The sequence below is a fragment of the Aquarana catesbeiana genome, linkage group LG05, assembly GCF_042186555.1.
Source record: "Aquarana catesbeiana isolate 2022-GZ linkage group LG05, ASM4218655v1, whole genome shotgun sequence".
Taxonomy (NCBI): Eukaryota; Metazoa; Chordata; class Amphibia; order Anura; family Ranidae; genus Aquarana; species Aquarana catesbeiana.
The window spans coordinates 159,326,083-159,342,623 of NC_133328.1; the positions used below are offsets into that span (position 1 = coordinate 159,326,083).

The window sequence follows — 16,541 nt, forward strand, 5'->3', positions numbered from 1 at the left end:
GCGTGACCAATCAACAGCCAGTTGGACCTGCTGAAGTAGCAAATGACATGGTGGCAGGCTGTGGGTGGCAAGTGACATGGCGGCAGGCTGCGGTGGCAAGTGACATGGTGGCAGGCTGCAGTGCTTAACTTTTATTTTATTTTTTTTTAAAGGGGGGGTGGTGTAGCATGGAGGGGGTTAATGTACTGCCGCAGCACAAAGGGGTTAATTGCCACTGGTCACTAATGCATCAGTGACCAATGGCAATACATTAACCCCCTCCATGCTGCATATTACAAATAGCACTGTAGATTAATGAACCCCCCCAAACAGTTAAAGTGGTTCTATGAACACCGATGGGCTGCACTGATGGGCACTAATCAGGCTGCACTGATAAGCATTGATGGGCACTGTTGAGGCTGCATTTGATTATTTTACACACGAACAAAAACCATCACACACAGATATCATCACAAACACATACTGACATTACACACACAAAAACCATGACACCCACACAATAGAAATCACTTTCTCGAGACAGGGGTACTTCACCGTAAATGGTTGAGAAACACTGCTCTAAAGGACCCTGCAAAGTAGATTTACTTGCCCTATCCTCTGCTGCTAAACCACTCTCGAGCCTCTTCTCCTCCAAGCTCGGGTGGTCTAAGGCACTGATGTCATCAAGACTGACGCAAGGTCTATAGCTCTGCATTAAATGCAAGTACGCTGTGGAACATTCCACGTGGGGGAGCGCTGTCTGCTTGGGAAGCAAAGGATTGTGTATCTAAAAGTATTTTTACACTCTCCTAGTCCTAAATTTGCAGTTAACCCTTGCAGATTTCCCAGACATGGAGCTTTAAATATTTGTAGCCCTTGCTACTTTGCTTCAATAAAGAGAATCCTATTCTGTGAGTGCCCTTAAAATCTTTCTGTGAAATATGATTTATTGAACTGTGACAAGTTAGCACTGAGATCTGCTCCCGTGGATGATACGGGGAAATGTATGACGCAGTTTATTGTGGCAATTTCTCTTGAATATAGAAGCTGTGAGTGCCACGTAATTTTCTGTTATATATCTAATTTGCATTTTTTTTTTCATTGTAGCATACAGCACTTTCTTCATTGTGGGTTTAATTTTATCCATGCAAATTCCTTTTGTTGGATTCCAGCCCATTCGGACCAGTGAGCACATGGCAGCAGCAGGTGAGATTTATATTTCTATCCTTTCTTCTTTCTTTTTTTTTTTTTTTTTTTTTTTTGATTCTTTGTAATAACGCTTAAAAGTTCCTTCTACACGTTGGGTGCTGGACCTTGATAATTTTAGTAGATGTCAAAGGCATCCATTATTCATTTTAGGATAAATAACTCTTTTAAAAGTTTGAACATCACAGTAATGATGCAAAATATATATAAATACTTTTTTGTGTGTGTGTGTGTGTGTGTGTGTGTGTGTGTGTGTAAGACTGGCTATACATTATACATTTTTCTTATTTAATTTCCTTTAGATTTATCTAGAGTTATGTAGTGCAAGAGCCAGCCTGATTGCATACAAATTGAAAATGTTTAGGTTTGACCTCATATTTTATATAGTTTTGACAAATCTAAGGCCGGGTTCACACTACTCTGACAATGTAAGTCTGACTACTTCCGATCCGACTTTGCCCTATGACTTTGTGTCCAACTTCCATGCGACTTCAATGAACGGGATCCGACTTTGATCCTACAATACCAGGCCCTTTGAGTCTGGTATGGATCTTGAGATGGAAACGCCACGCCAAAAAAAAAAAAAGTGTGGGGTTCCCCCCAAATCCATACCAGACCCTTGTCCAAGCATGCAGGTCAGGAAAGGGGGGGGGTGGAGACTAGCGAGTGTCGTCGTGTCCCCCCCCCCCCCCCCCCCCGATCATACCAGCTGCTCCCATGCCCCCCTACTCATTAACCTAAAGTGTCGAAAATAAATACAGTACACATGTTTTTGACCAAGTCCTTTTATTAAAGAAGCTCCAATGTGTCTTCTTTCTCCAATGAGGCCTTCTCACTCCGCTTCTTCTCCCTCTGCCGCTTCTTCTTCTCCCTCTGCCGCTTCTTCTTCTCCCTCTGCCGCTTCTTCTTCTCCCTCTGCCGCTTCTTCTTCTCCCTCTGCCGCTTCTTCTTCTCCCTCTGCCGCTTCTTCTTCTCCCTCTGCCGCTTCTTCTTCTCCCTCTTCTTCTTCTTCTCCCTCTTCTTCTTCTTCTCCCTCTTCTTCTTCTTCTCCCTCTTCTTCTCCCTCTGCCGCTTCTTCTTCTCCCTCCAGTGATGTCTTCTCCTGATGCTAGCTCCCACTGTCTGCCATTTCTTGTATAGTCATGGGGCGTGGCCATCTGGTGACATCACCCAGAGACCCCACCACCTTGTGACATCAACGCCCCATTATGCCCCGGCTATATAAGAAATGGCAAACAGCGGGAGCCGGGAGAAGAAAGAGGAGGGAGCAGACATCACCGGAGAAAGAAGACACGTTGGAGCTACTTTAATAAAGGCCGTTGTGAAAAACCTGTGTACTTATTTTTGACACTTTTGGGTCAATGAGTAGGGGCACAATATACGCCATACTCTGGGTGCCCCCTTCAAGATCCTTGGAGCACACGTCTCATGTCAAAGTCTGATCAGTTAAGATGATGATCCAACTTCAATGATATTGAATGGGCTGAAGTCGGCCCAAAGTAGTACTGGAACCTTTTTCAAAGTTGGACTGACTTGTGTTGGACCAGTTAAGATGGCTGTCATGGGAACCAATGATTTTATATATGTCATGCGACATGTGCTCCCGTAGTTGGAGCGTAGGTCGCATCAGTGTGAACCGGGCCTAAAGGAAAATTGTATAATGTATGGCCAATCTTTGATTAAAGGGTATTGATTAAAGTGGTTGTAAACCCTTGCATATACCCAGTGAGGGGAGTGGCTTCAGGTGATACACAGAGATAAAAACAAATCCTCCTACATAAATTCAAAGTGCAGAATTTACAGCTCAACTCTGAAAAGCAGGAAGCTGGGAGCTGAAGCTCCCAACCCACAGCAATGAGGAGAGCTCCATCTTACAAACAGACCTCAATGCACTGTTTAATTTAGCAACTGTGTGGTAAATGGGGTTTAATGTTGATAATTGTAACGCTCTCCACTTGGGAAAGCGGGGCTAAAAAACATGCAGGAACCATATATTCTAGGCAGAGTTCTACTGAGTAAGTCAATGGTAGAGAAGGATCTGGGTGTTCTGGTAAATCATAGATTTAATAGCATGCAATTCCAAGCTGCAGTTTCTAATGCAAACAAAATACTTTCTTGTATTAAGAGGTAGTCTCCAGAGAGCGAGATCATTTTGCTCCTGTAGATTATAATCATTATGCAGTTCAGTTTTGGGCACCAGTTTACAAAAAAGATATTGGGAAACTGGAGAGTGGGTAGAGAAGGACAACCAAACTGATGAGAGCCATGCAAGACCTTGGCTTCTAATCAAGATTAGATATGAATTTATTTTCATGAGAAGAGGCATTAACGGAGGTATGATCACCTACATAAATGGTCTACATATTAAATTTGTTGCAAAGTTATTAACCTTAAGGTTGGGATTTAAAAAAAAAAAAAAAAAAAACACTCATGCTCTCCTAGGTTTGATGGGTTTGATGCAGCATCGCCCCCCTGCTGATCGCTCAGTTCTCACTTTTCATTGAGCAGGGAGCCCATGGCTGCAGTCACGGCCAAAAGAGTTTTGACCCTACTTCTCATTTAACCTCTGCATACATAATAGCTTTTTCACAGTAAGAGCTGTGAAAATGTGGAATAGACTTCCTCGGGAGCTGTACGTAATCACCATTGATATTGTTGATCCAGGGAATACCAAACTGCTCTGGGTTTTTTTTTTTTTTCTCTTGAATAACCCCTGGAGGGTTAGGGGAGAGACCGTAAAGGTTAAATTATACTTTAAAATGCTAACACTTTAACCATTGCATAAAAATGCACGTAACTACACAAAAATGGTGGTATGTCTCAGGCAAGTTTGTACCTCTGGGGTAGCCTTGAGAACATGGTGAGTCACAGTGTAACAATTAAACTATAAAGTGCAGCACAACCATGTCAAACTTGCATAAAAGTAAATAAAATTGTGTTAATATGACTCAATACAAATTATATCAGTCCAAAACACACAAATTTAAATATATAAACTAGTCCCAATTATTCAGGATCTACACCACAGTGTGCTAAGTGATTCATAACTTCACTCTTCACCTTGTGTCATGTGAACCTCCATCTCTAGGTGAAAAACCTGCTCACCACCTCATAAGATTTCACCCAGGGTCAGAAATCACTTGTGACCAGCTCCACCAGCATGGGTATCGACCCGACACGCCTCCTCTTGGTCCTGATTGCAACATATTTTCTCCCCTCACACCATATTCAGTCAGCAGAATGAGTGCATAATGAAAAACACAAAAGTGAGAACCATGGTGCTCTCTATCTCATATTTTTATTAGCGCTAAATGGGATTGTAAAAACGTACAAAATCTCAAAACAAACCGGCTCCCAGATATCTGTAATATCTATGGCTCGCCACATAACCTAAAAAATGGCAGCCATGAGGTTATGTGCGAAGCTGTGGGTTTTACAGATAGGTTTTTCACTTAGAGATGGAGGGTCACATGACACAAGACGAAGATTGAAAAGTTTGGAATCACTTATTACACTGTGAATCATGAATAATTGGGACTATTTTATATATATAAATTTTTGGGTTTTGGACTGATATCATCACTGCATAATTTGTATTGTCATATTAACACAAGTGTATTTACTTTCATGAAAGTTTGTTATAGTTGCACTGCACTTTTTTATGGTTTATTTGAAGATGTGGAGGGTGTTGTGAAATCACCTATATAGTGTTTTTTAGCAGCAACATCTGAATAGTTATCACCACCACTGGAGGGTTGGTGGGTATTTTTTTTCACATTTGCTGGCAGGTTGCACTGACTGCACTTTTGATTTTGACATTGTAACAGTTACTACTTTGCTTTCACAGCCATTTTTGAAGAGCTATATGGACCCCAGATGTCATCTTGGTGGCTGTGTTGAATTTTTGGGAGGATGCTTACTCTGCCCATTCAGTGCCATAGCACATAGCTCATCAAATATAGCTGTGTAAAGCTGGATACTCACTATACAACTTGTGTTCGATTTCCTTTAGATTTACCTTCAACTATGTAGTACAAGGGCCTGCCTAACTGCATACAAATTGAAATTGTTTAGGTATGACCTCATATTATATGGTTTTGGTAAATCTAAAGGAAAAAATGTAAAGAAAATTGTGTAGTGTGTATCCAGCTTAAGGCCGGCCATAGACATAGTGGTTTTCTTTCCTGGAAAGAAAATCGCTAGATTCCCCCATCAACACAGACAGTGTTAACAGGGGAATCCCTCCCAGGGAGCTAGTGTGTTCTCCCGATGGGGAATCCGTCCCCCCACCCCTGGAGAACAGTGTTATAGCCCCTAGCAATAATCACATGTAAAATCCGATAGGCTGGCTGTACCCAAGTTTATCGATCAACTTGGGTACATTCAGCCTGCCCATACATGGTTCGAATCTCAGGTGGTTCCTGCTGAATCGGCCGAGATTCAAACCGTCCATGCCTGGCTTAGTTCTGGCACAGTTCCATGTGTTTCCAAAGTCTTACTGAAATTATTATTCATGCTAGCCCATAGTAAAACACTACTAAATGTTAAGGATTGGCACACTGTGGATTTGGAAATGCTTTGGCTAGTCCATAATGATTCTTTTTTTTTTTTTTTCCCCGTCATTTAGGAGTATTTGCTCTGCTGCAGGCATATGCTTTCCTCCAGTACCTAAGAGACAAGCTGACAAAGCAAGAGTTCCAGACGCTCTTCTTCCTGGGAGTGTCTCTAGCTGCTGGAATTGTGTTCTTAACTGTGATCTACTTGACCTATACAGGTAATACACAAAGCATTTTCTGAACTTACTTTAAGGTGTTACTAAACCCAGTAATATGAAACCCAAATAGTTCATTGCGCAGCTTATAAATCTTTTTACATTAAACCACTGCCACTATATACCTTGTTGGATGATCTGTATACCATGGTTACATCATAAACTGCACAGTTTTTCCAGCGCTGAGCGTTCAGGAAGGAGGAGATTTCCACTGCAGCCTGTATACACGCCCACATGTGTGATGTCAATATCATGTGACCTGGCTATCTCTGAGAACAAGTAAGTGTTCTCTCCAGCATAAAAGACACAACTGATCATGTGCAGGTTGGCTACCCTGCTTGTTTTAGCTGGCCTTCCCCAGATAGACAGTGCGGGGAGGATCTATGCATACAGGATAAAACAGCCTTTTTACACAATGCAAAGATTTACCACCTTAAGTTCCACAGTGAGTATAACAAGCATGCTATGCTGCATTAACAGACTGTTTTACTGTTGTGGGTTTAGTAGCACTTTAATTATTAGAAGCGTACACTTGAAACTTGCTTTTAGGTATTCATTATGTATATATGCGTGGAAATATTGGGTAGCAGATGAACATGTTGATGTGTTGAAAGCAGAAAATATGAGCAAGCGTATGGAATGCAGCAACTTTAATAAGAGTCAAATTGTAATGGCTAGACAACTGGATCAGAGCATCTCTGCAGAGATGCAGCTCTTAGGGTTAGGATGCGATGTTCCTGGTGTGCGGTCTTTAAGGTCTACTTTAAAAAAAAAAAAAAAAAAGTGAATCGATGACAAGTCTTAATATTGCACATGGGGAGTGAGGGCTGGCCCATGTAGTTTCTTCCAATAGAAGAACTACTGTACCTCACATTTCTGAAAGTTCATGCTGGTTCTGATTGAAAGGTGTCGGAGCATACAGTATATCGCAGTTTTCTGTGCATGGAGCTGAAAAGTCCTAGATTAGTCAGGGAGCCCATGGTGACCAGTTTCCAGCCAAAAAAAAAATGTGTAGGTGAGCATCAGAACTGGACAACAGAAATGGAAAAAGGGATTCTTGTTTGATAAATCACGGGGTGGGGGATTTGTGCTTCTTGACCCTCAAAAAAGGTTGAAAAGCTCTGGTATACAGTATAACCGAGCAAGGACATATACTTTGGATTCTCTTTGAACTTGCATACTTTGGTTAAATTACAGTGTTTGTGATCCTGTTTTGGTTAAGTTTGATTCATTGTATTTTTATCCATGTATGGTCTCTCCTAATGTACTTGTGTATGTGTTAGGCTCTAGCAAATTAAGATTCCCCACTATGTACCTATGGGTCTTTCATGAAAGTTTTGCCTTGGCAGCTTATGGAAAATTAGGTTAATTTACTAAAGACAAATATACTGTGCACCGCAAGTGCATTTGTTCTAGATTTGTTCTAGATCTGAGGGAAAGCTCTGCTGATTTCCATCATCCAACTATGTACACGCAAAGATGCTATTTTTTATTTTCCTTCCATGTGATTAAGTATTCTTTGCAATACCTCATTTACTAAGCTCTGGAGCAAGTGCACTAGGAGCGTCCCAATCGGTGCACAGCCGACTTTACGGTGCCACACTGATTTCCAAATGTAGTTCCTGCACTACTTTTGGCAACTTCGAGGGCAATTTTGATAGACATCTGTGCATGAACCCGCACAGATGTCTTTGAAGTCAGACTGAAATACGGCTTTGAAATCGTGCGAGTTCAGATGAAGCCATTATGTGAATGAGGGCTTAGAGTCCTACATGAGAGACTGCTGGAATTCCTTCCACTTTGTTGTGAGTGCATATGAAGGCAGCTTTATGTGGATTTTTTTTTCTTAGTTGGTAAATGTAATAACTGTTTGAACTTACATTTCAAGTGTTTTTAATTGCTTTATTTCCATGTGGAAAAATTAGACTTTGAACCACTATTGATACAGTCCATTTCATACACTAATGTAATAATATATTTTAATTTCATTCAACAAGCACCTGCAGAGGCTTGAACAAATGGTTTAGATGTCAACTAAGTATAGATCTACAGATCAGGCAAAGCATACACGGCTAGATTTCTAATTCAGCCCCATATATGTGCTAAACAGCATAAATGGAGGAATCTCCCTTGCCAGCTGTAGTTTTCTGGCAGCTGCAGCAGCTTTGGCTAGCCAAATACCACAGCAGTGACAGCATCTGATTGGATTCTCTCACCGTGCCACCATCAATTTTCTACCCAGCTCCTTCAATTTTTCAATTGAATTTTGTTGAACCAGCCCGTTTCTATATGGCCGCCTTATTCATCCTGCATCAGGAGTTGCCCCTGACTTTCAAAAATATTTAGATCTGATAAGTTGCTGTAAGGTGTACAATTGCTGTCTTCCTTACCATTTTAAAAGCTTCTTGATGGGAGTTGGACACCTATAGTTGGAAGTTTAGGGATTGGTATGGGTAGATGAATCATTTGTGAAACAGGGCTACCAACAAACATTGGGTGGCTTGGCAGTCTCATCAGTGTGGTGCAGTTGTACACTTCTCTGAAACATTCGATCTAGAAATAAATGCAAGTCTTAAAATCGGATGCTTGTCATGTTATAACTTAGGGTAAAGAGGATTTGCTTTATTTCTTGTAAGTATTTCATTTTTTTTTTTTTTTTTTGCTGTACTTGGAACTATAATGAATAGCTATTTATACAGCAGTGATGACATTCAGAAATAGCCTTTGTACAGTACACTTTATGCCTAATACAAATACTCTTGTATTGCATTACAGGGTACATTGCTCCTTGGAGTGGAAGGTTTTATTCCCTTTGGGACACAGGGTAAGTTTTTTGTTTTTGTTTAGTATAGCTTGTAAAAATGTTTTCTTCCAGAATTTATGCACAAATTCTTTATTTGGATAGTAATGAAAAGCCTGGTATTGCCACAAAGCCATCGATATTTGATTAGAATTAGTTAGTTTGCTCAAATATTTGTTTCCTGAACGTATAAATTAATAAATTAAGTCCAGTGTTAATTGTATGTTTGAGTTAGTAATCGCAGAATGCATATTCTAACATGTCTGGCATTTCCAGGATGATGGTTTTCGCTCTTCCAGGGTTATATGTTATGGTGATTCAGGGTTCCTATTTGAAGCTGCTTTTTCTACTTCTTTAAAAGTAGCCACGTTTGGAATTTTTTTTTGAAGGGAGGGGGTACCTTGTTTTGACAGGTACCCGATCCCACCTCCGGTCAGACAGCCGGTCAACACAAAAGACTGGAACTCTACTTTAATCGACCAAACATGATATGGGGTGGCAATCAAAGGGGCCAAAAAAAAAACCTTTCAGCCTTTGTGTTTGCTGCTTCTTAAAGGAGTTGTAAAGTCAAAAAGTTATTTTTATGTTAATGCATTCTATGCATTAAGATAAAAAAAACCTTCTGTGTGTAGCAGCACCCCCCTAATTACCTGAGCCCCTTCTCTCTCCAGCGATGTCCACAATCCCCTCAGCTTTCTAGCACACTCCTCCTGATTGGCTGAGACAGTGCAGCGATGCCATTGGCTCCCGCGGCTATCATTTAAAGTCAATCAGCCTATCGGGGAGAGGGAGCGGGGCCAGGTCGGTGCTCCGTGTCTGAATGGATACACAGAGCTCTGACTTGGCTTCGGTGCCCCCTTTAGCAAGCTGCTGGCTTAGGGGCACTCAAAGGAGGGAGGGGCTAGGAACAGCGAAGAGGGACCAGAGAAGAGGAGGATCCAGGCTGCTCTGTGCAAAACCAACTGCCCAGAGGAGGCAAGTATAACATGTTTGTTATTAAAAAAAAAAAAAAAGAGCCTTTACAATCACTTTAACTCTCTGGAAACCCAGCATTAAATTCTGAACCTTAAAGTTGAACAGCAGCCAAATCAATATAGTGGTAATATGCAGTATGAATGCAGATCTCCTTTCTGGGATGCATATCTGCTTTCTTCCTCCATAACAGCAGTGTCCAGCAGTCCTGTTAGGAAGTTGATCGTTTCAGTGCTTCTACAAATGAATTTCCAGTTATGAAGACCTGTCAACACTGCCTCCACTCAGCGAAGAGGGTGACCAATCTTGTAAGCACCCACTTGCAGTCCTATAAAAGTGGTGCTGCCAGGATTGGGTGAACCTGGTCGCCGAATCCCTTTTTTTTTTTTTCCAGCTGAGTGGGGTCTGTGATACATGAGCTGACATTCGAAGAACAACTGAAAGGGCAGCATTGCTTATATGTATATAGTAACAAAAAATAGAGAGAAACATACCCTAGTTTATACTTTGAGAGACTTAAAAGTTTATTATGTCTGTGGATGAAATTATCTCTAACCACGTCCCACCCAAAAATGCCCACAAGTATGATTCTGAAGAAGTGAAATAATGGAAAATTTAAGTTTCCCAAGGATGCCCACTTGACCAAAAAATGTCCTAGCGAGTCAGGAGAAAGCCCTCCCCCAGCAAGACAGTAATGCTCCTACATAAGTTGTAGCTGTGTATCTGCAGCCATTTCTTCTGTAGAGTTGTTCTGAAAACACACAGAAGAAAGGATTTCTCTTTAGTTTTAGGAGCAGGGGGCTGTGAGCTGAAGTCCTCACTCAGTGTCCTGTTCCGCCTATCTCTGCCCATCAGTGCCGCCTATTCATGCCCACCAGTGCTGCATATTAGTGCCTCCTCATCAGTGCCCATAAGTGCCCCCCTTCTCACAGTACACCACAGCTGTGGATAACAGACCCAGGCTGTCCTTCAGCTCCCTTCCCCGTCTCCATTTTCACGCTTGGTGCCAGAACTGAGTCATGCTCATAAGAGGAAGCAGGCAGCAGAGAATGACACGCAGAGCTTTGGGGAGAGACAAGTACACAGTATAGAGGTGGGTGTACTTTTCAAAGGAAAGCTGGCCTAAATTTTTTTTTTTTTTTTTTTTTAAAAAGGTCAGTAGTAAAAAATGTTTACATTTTAACTGTAAATTTCTTGCTATTGCCATAACCTACCACCAAACAATCCAAAATAACTTCTGCTCCTGACAATTGCAGTGATACCACAAATGTGTATATTCTTTGTTGTTTGTACCCATAGTAGGGGCCAGAAACAATGGTGCACATTTTGCTTTTTCTACCCTACCCTACCCCGCACGAATTGACACCAATACTACTAATCAAAAAAAATCTAGCTATTTTTTTTTTTTTTTACACACTTTTTAGTTTGTTTTTCTCTTCTAGCAGGGAGAAAGAGATGCAATATATCTTTCTCTCCATTCAGAGGAGAAAAAAAAAAACACAGGGGCAGGCTGTATGACTGTTCTATGTTATCCTATCAGAGGCTATTACAGCAATCAGATGATCGGAAATGGAGCCTCCTGGTTCCCGATTGTTAGTAGGTGAGACCCCGGCCTCTGTGCTGGGGTGCTGGGAGACAGCACGAATCATGTACACATATATACAGCCTCGCAAAAGACCCACTTTAGTGAGGCTGCATATATGTGTACAGACAGCAGGAAGTGGTTAAAGTTCTCTAAAACTTAGTTGGGCTTTAACTACTTGCTGCCGCTCACCGTCAAATGACAGGAGTGGTGCAGCTCTCATTCTGGGTGGACGTCATATGACGTCGCCCCAGAATGGGCACTCTCGCGCACCTGCAGGGGCACCTGGCGATCGCGGCCACGCCGTGTTCCTAGGACATTGCACAACCTTGATCTTTGTAAAGAGACGATGACACGGCTCTTTAACTATGTGATCAGCTGTGTCCAATCCGGTCAGATGTAAATGCAGAAGTGCCGGTAATCTACTCTCATCGCCTCACACTGACAGTGTGTGCGTGTGTCTCAAGGAGAGCCGATCAGCGGCATCTCCTTGCAGGAGACACCCGGACAGGCAATCAGGGCCCTGATTACAGTAAATCAAAGCACATCGGTGCAGCGTAATCGGCGCACATCGGTGCAGCGTAATCGGCGTGCAGCGTAATCGGCGTGCAGCGCAATCGGCGTGCAGCGCAATCGGCGTGCAGCGCAATCGGCGTGCAGCGCAATCGGCGCACATCGGTGCGGCGCAATCGGCGCACATCGGTGCGGCGCAATCGGCGCACATCGGCGCAGCGCAGCGCACATCGGCGCAGCGCAGCGCACATCGGCGCAGCGCAGCGCACATCGGCGCAGCGCAATCGGCGCACATCGGCGCAGCGCAATCGGCGCACATCGGCGCAGCGCAATCGGCGCACATCAGAGAAGGAGAAAAGTTATTTACAAAATTTACTGACAAGCTAAAACTTTTTATTTAAAAAATAACAGCAGTGATTAAATACCACCAAAGGAAAGCTCTATTTGTGTGAAGAAAATGATAAAAAATGTATTTGGGACAGTGTTGCATGACAGCGCAATTGTTATTCAAAGTGCAACAGAGCTGAAAAATGGACTGGGCAGGAAAGGGGTGAAAGTGCCATGTTGTGAGGTGGTTAAACTAAGTGTGCCGATTAGCAAGTGATTCAAACACTTGTGTACATTAACCCCTCTTTGTGGTGCATTGAATATCTTAGGCATTGCCATATTCAAACAAAACAGTCTTAAAACGGGACTAAACTGTATCTGAGAACTACAAACTGAAAATGCTGCTCAATTCATTTTAAATATTTAAAGCAAACTCATCCATCCGTGTCCACGTGCATTTTGTTGAGAAATTGCATTGAAAAACACCCCCCTATCATTTCTAGCCATGGCCTTCTCCAGCAATGACAGATGATTCATGTAACATTTACTTCCTGGAATCCATCTGCCCTTAGCTCAGGCTTATAGGCAGGGTGCAGTGCTTAGCTGAGAAAGTCCCTCCTCCAGAAGAAAGAAAAAAAATTGCCCATGAAGACTCCTGGGATGTATGACATCATTTAGCCTAGGTTAGAAACCAGTAAGCAACTGAAGAAATGTAAAGGAAAAGTTAAAACAAGTAAATATACAGTGAGGGAAAAAAGTATTTGATCCCCTACTGGTTTTTGTACATTTGCCCACTGACAAATGATCAGTCTATAATTTTAATGGTAGGTTTATTTTAATCGCTTCCCGACCGCCTCAAGCAAATATACTGCGGCAGAAGGGCATGTACGGGCAGATTAACGTACCTGTACATTGCCCTTTAAGAGGCGGCTCGCAGGCGCGCCCGCCGGGAGCTCCGTGACCGTGATCATCGGGTTCGCAGGGATACCCGCGATCGTCTCACGGTGAGGAAGAATGGGAAAATGCTAATGTAAACAAGCGCGATCGGGAGCGCTGATCAGTGACGTGTCACACACAGCCCCTCCCCCCCACAGTTACAATCACTCCCTAGGACACACTTAACCCTGCAGCGCCACCTAGTGGCTGACGGTGACATTTTTACAGTAATCAATGCAATTTTTTAGCATTGATCGCTGAATTAATGCCAATGGTCCCAAAAATGTGTCAAAATTGTCCGATGTGTCTGCCATAATGTCGCAGTCACGATAAAAATCCACGCCATTACTAGTTTAAAAAAAATAAATTATCAATAAAAATGCCATAAAACTATCCCCTATTTTGTAGACGCTATAACTTTTGCGCAAACCAATCAATAGACGCTTATTGCGATTTTTTTTTTTACCAAAAATATGTAGAAGAATACGTATTGGCCTAAACTGAGGAAAAAAATGTTTTTAATATTTTTGTGGGATATTTATTATAGCAAAAAAACTACAAAATATTGTGTTTTTTCAAAATTGTCGCTCTTTTTTTTTGTTCATAGCGCAAAAAATAAAAACCGCAGAGGTGATCAAATACCGCCAAAAGAAAGCTATTTGTAGGAAAAAAAGGACGTCAATTTTGTTTGGGAGCCACGACGCACGACCGCGCAATTGTCAGTTAAAGCAGCACAGTGCCGAATCGCAAAAATTGCTCTGGTCAGGAAGGGGGTAAATTCTTCCGGGGCTGAAGTGGTAACAGAGACAGAATAGCAAAAAATCCAGAAAAACGCATTTCAAAAAAGTTTTATAAATTGATTTGCATTTTAATGAGTGATCCGCAATCAATTAGATTCCAATCTCTCCACCATGGCCAAGACCACAGAGCCGTCCAAGGATGTCAGGGACAAGATAGTAGACCTACACAAGGCTGGAATGGGCTACAAGACCATCACCCAGCAGCTTGGTGAGAAAGTGACAACAGTTGGTGCAATTGTTCGCAAAAGGAAGAAACACAAAAGAACTGTCAATCTCCCTTGGTCAGGGGCTCCACGCAAGGTCTCTCCTCGCGGCATTTCAATGTTCATGGGAACGGTGAGGAATTGGCCCATAACTACACGGGAGAATCTTGTCAATGATCTCAAGGCAGCTAGGACCATAGTCACCAAGAAAACAATTGGTAACACACTACGCCTTGAAGGTCTGAAATCCTGCAGCGCCCGCAAGGTTTCCCTGCTCAAGAAAGTGTGTACAAATGCATGCCCGTCTGAAGATTGCTGATAATCATCTGAATGATTCAGAGGAGAACTGGGTGAAAGTTGTCAGATGAGACCAAAATCAAGTTCTTTGGCATCAACTCAACTTGCTGTATTTGGAGGAGTAGGCATGCTGCCTATGACCCCAAGAACACCATCCCCACCGTCAAACATGGAGGTGGAAACATTATGCTTGGGGGTGGGGGTTTATGCTAAGGGGACAGAACAATTTCACCACATCAAAAGGACAATGGACAGGGATATGTGCTGTCAAATCTTGGGAGAGAACTTCCTTCCCTCAGCCAGGAGATTTGAAAATGGGTCATGAATGGGTATTCCAGCATGACAATGACCCACAACACATGGCCAAGGCAACAAAGGAGTGGCTCAAGAAGAAGCACGTTAAGGTCCTAGAGTGGCCTAGCCAGTCTCCAGACCTTATTCCCATAGAAAGTATGTGGAGGGAGCTGAAGGTTCGAGTTGCAAAACATCAGCCTCAAACCTTAATGACTTGGGGAGGCTCTGCAAAGAGGAATGGGACAAAATCCCTCCTAAGATGTGTGCAAGCCTGGTGGCCAACTACAAGAAATGTCTGACCTCTGATTGCTAACCAGGGTTTTGCCACCAAGTCATGTTTTGCGAAGGGGTCAGATACTTATTTCACTCATTAAAATGCAAATTAATTTTTAACTTTTTTGAAATGCGTTTTTCTGGTTATTTTTTTTTGTTCTGTCTTTTACTGTTAAAATAAACCTACCCTTTAAAATTATAGACTGATCATTTCTTTGACAGTGGGCAAACGTACAAAATCAGCAGGGTATCAAATACTTTTTTCCCTCCCTGTAATATAACTTCCTATTTACTAATGTTAGTAGCATAGGTATAATAGTTGATTAAGAGAGTTTAGTTCTGCCTTAATATCTATCTACCAACTTTTATTTTTAATATACATGTTATAAAGTGATGCAAAAGCAGCTGCGTGTCAGGTTTCTTTTCAGTGGCTTCAGATTGCATACACCTTGATCGTTGTACCAGAACATCCTGCAGGTGATATTGAAGTTTTGTCAGAGTGCTGTGCAGGTGCAAGTGATCAATATCTCCACTCTCCCTGAGGCCGGGTTCACACTGGTGCGACACGACAGCCGTCCTACTTTGGATCCGACTTTGCCCTGCGACATAAAGCGACATACATCCGACTTTCAATGAACGGGGATCCGACTTGGATCCCCGCCAATACCAGGCACTGTACTTGGTATGGATCTTGAGGGGGAACTCCACGACAAATTTTAAATAAAAAAACAGCATGGGTTCCCCCTCCAAGATCATACCAGGCCCTTCGGTCTGGTATGGATTTTAAGGGGCACCTCCTACTCTGAAAAAACGGCGTGGGCGTCCCCCCCCAAATCCATACCAGACCCTTATCCGAGCACGCAGCCCGGCCAGTGAAGAAAAGGGGTGGGGACGAGCGAGCGCCCCCACTTCATGAACTGTACCAGGCCGCATGCCCTCGACATGGGGGGGGTGGGTGCTTTGGGGCAGGGGGGTGCCCTGCGGCCCCACCACCCCAAAGCACCTTGTTCCCATGTTGATGAGGACAAGGGCCTCTTCCCGACTACCCTGGTCGTTGGTTGTCAGGGTCTGCGGGAGGGGGGCTTATCGGAATCCGGGAGCCCCCTTTAATAAGGGGGGCCCCAGATCCAGGCCCCCCACCCTATGTGAATGAGTATGGGGTACATCGTACTCCTACCCATTCACCTAGGAAAAAAAAGTGTCAATAAAAAAACACACTAGACAGGTTTTTAAAGTAATTTATTAGGCAGCTCCGGGGGTCTTCCGACTTCGGGGGTCTCTTCCCTCTTCTCCGCGCTCTCCGGTTCTTCTCCCGGGCTCCTCCTCCACTATCTTCTGCTCTTTTGCCCACTCTTTTGCTAGCGGTGGCCCGGTCTTCTCTGACGTCTTCTTCCAATGTTGACACAACGCGCACTCTCCCGCTGCAATGCCGTGTGCACGGTGCGCAACGACTTATATAGGGATGGGGCGTGGTCACCGGGTGATGTCACCCGGTGACTCCGCCCCTCATGAGGTCCCATCCCTATACAAGTCGTTGCGCACACGGCATTACAGCGCAATAGAGCGTGGTGTCAACATCGAAAGAGAA

The 16,541-nt window shown here is 43.1% G+C and overlaps 1 protein-coding gene across 1 annotated transcript in view; it reads left to right on the top strand.

The window, feature by feature from the left end:
* Nucleotides 1-16,541, top strand: part of STT3B (STT3 oligosaccharyltransferase complex catalytic subunit B) — a 255,397-nt gene that overhangs the window by 179,631 nt on the left and 59,225 nt on the right. Inside the window, exons 6-8 of the mRNA XM_073630289.1 lie at nucleotides 1,087-1,185; nucleotides 5,813-5,959; nucleotides 8,732-8,780. Coding sequence (XP_073486390.1) covers nucleotides 1,087-1,185; nucleotides 5,813-5,959; nucleotides 8,732-8,780 — 295 coding nt within the window. The remainder of the gene's footprint in view (nucleotides 1-1,086; nucleotides 1,186-5,812; nucleotides 5,960-8,731; nucleotides 8,781-16,541) is intronic.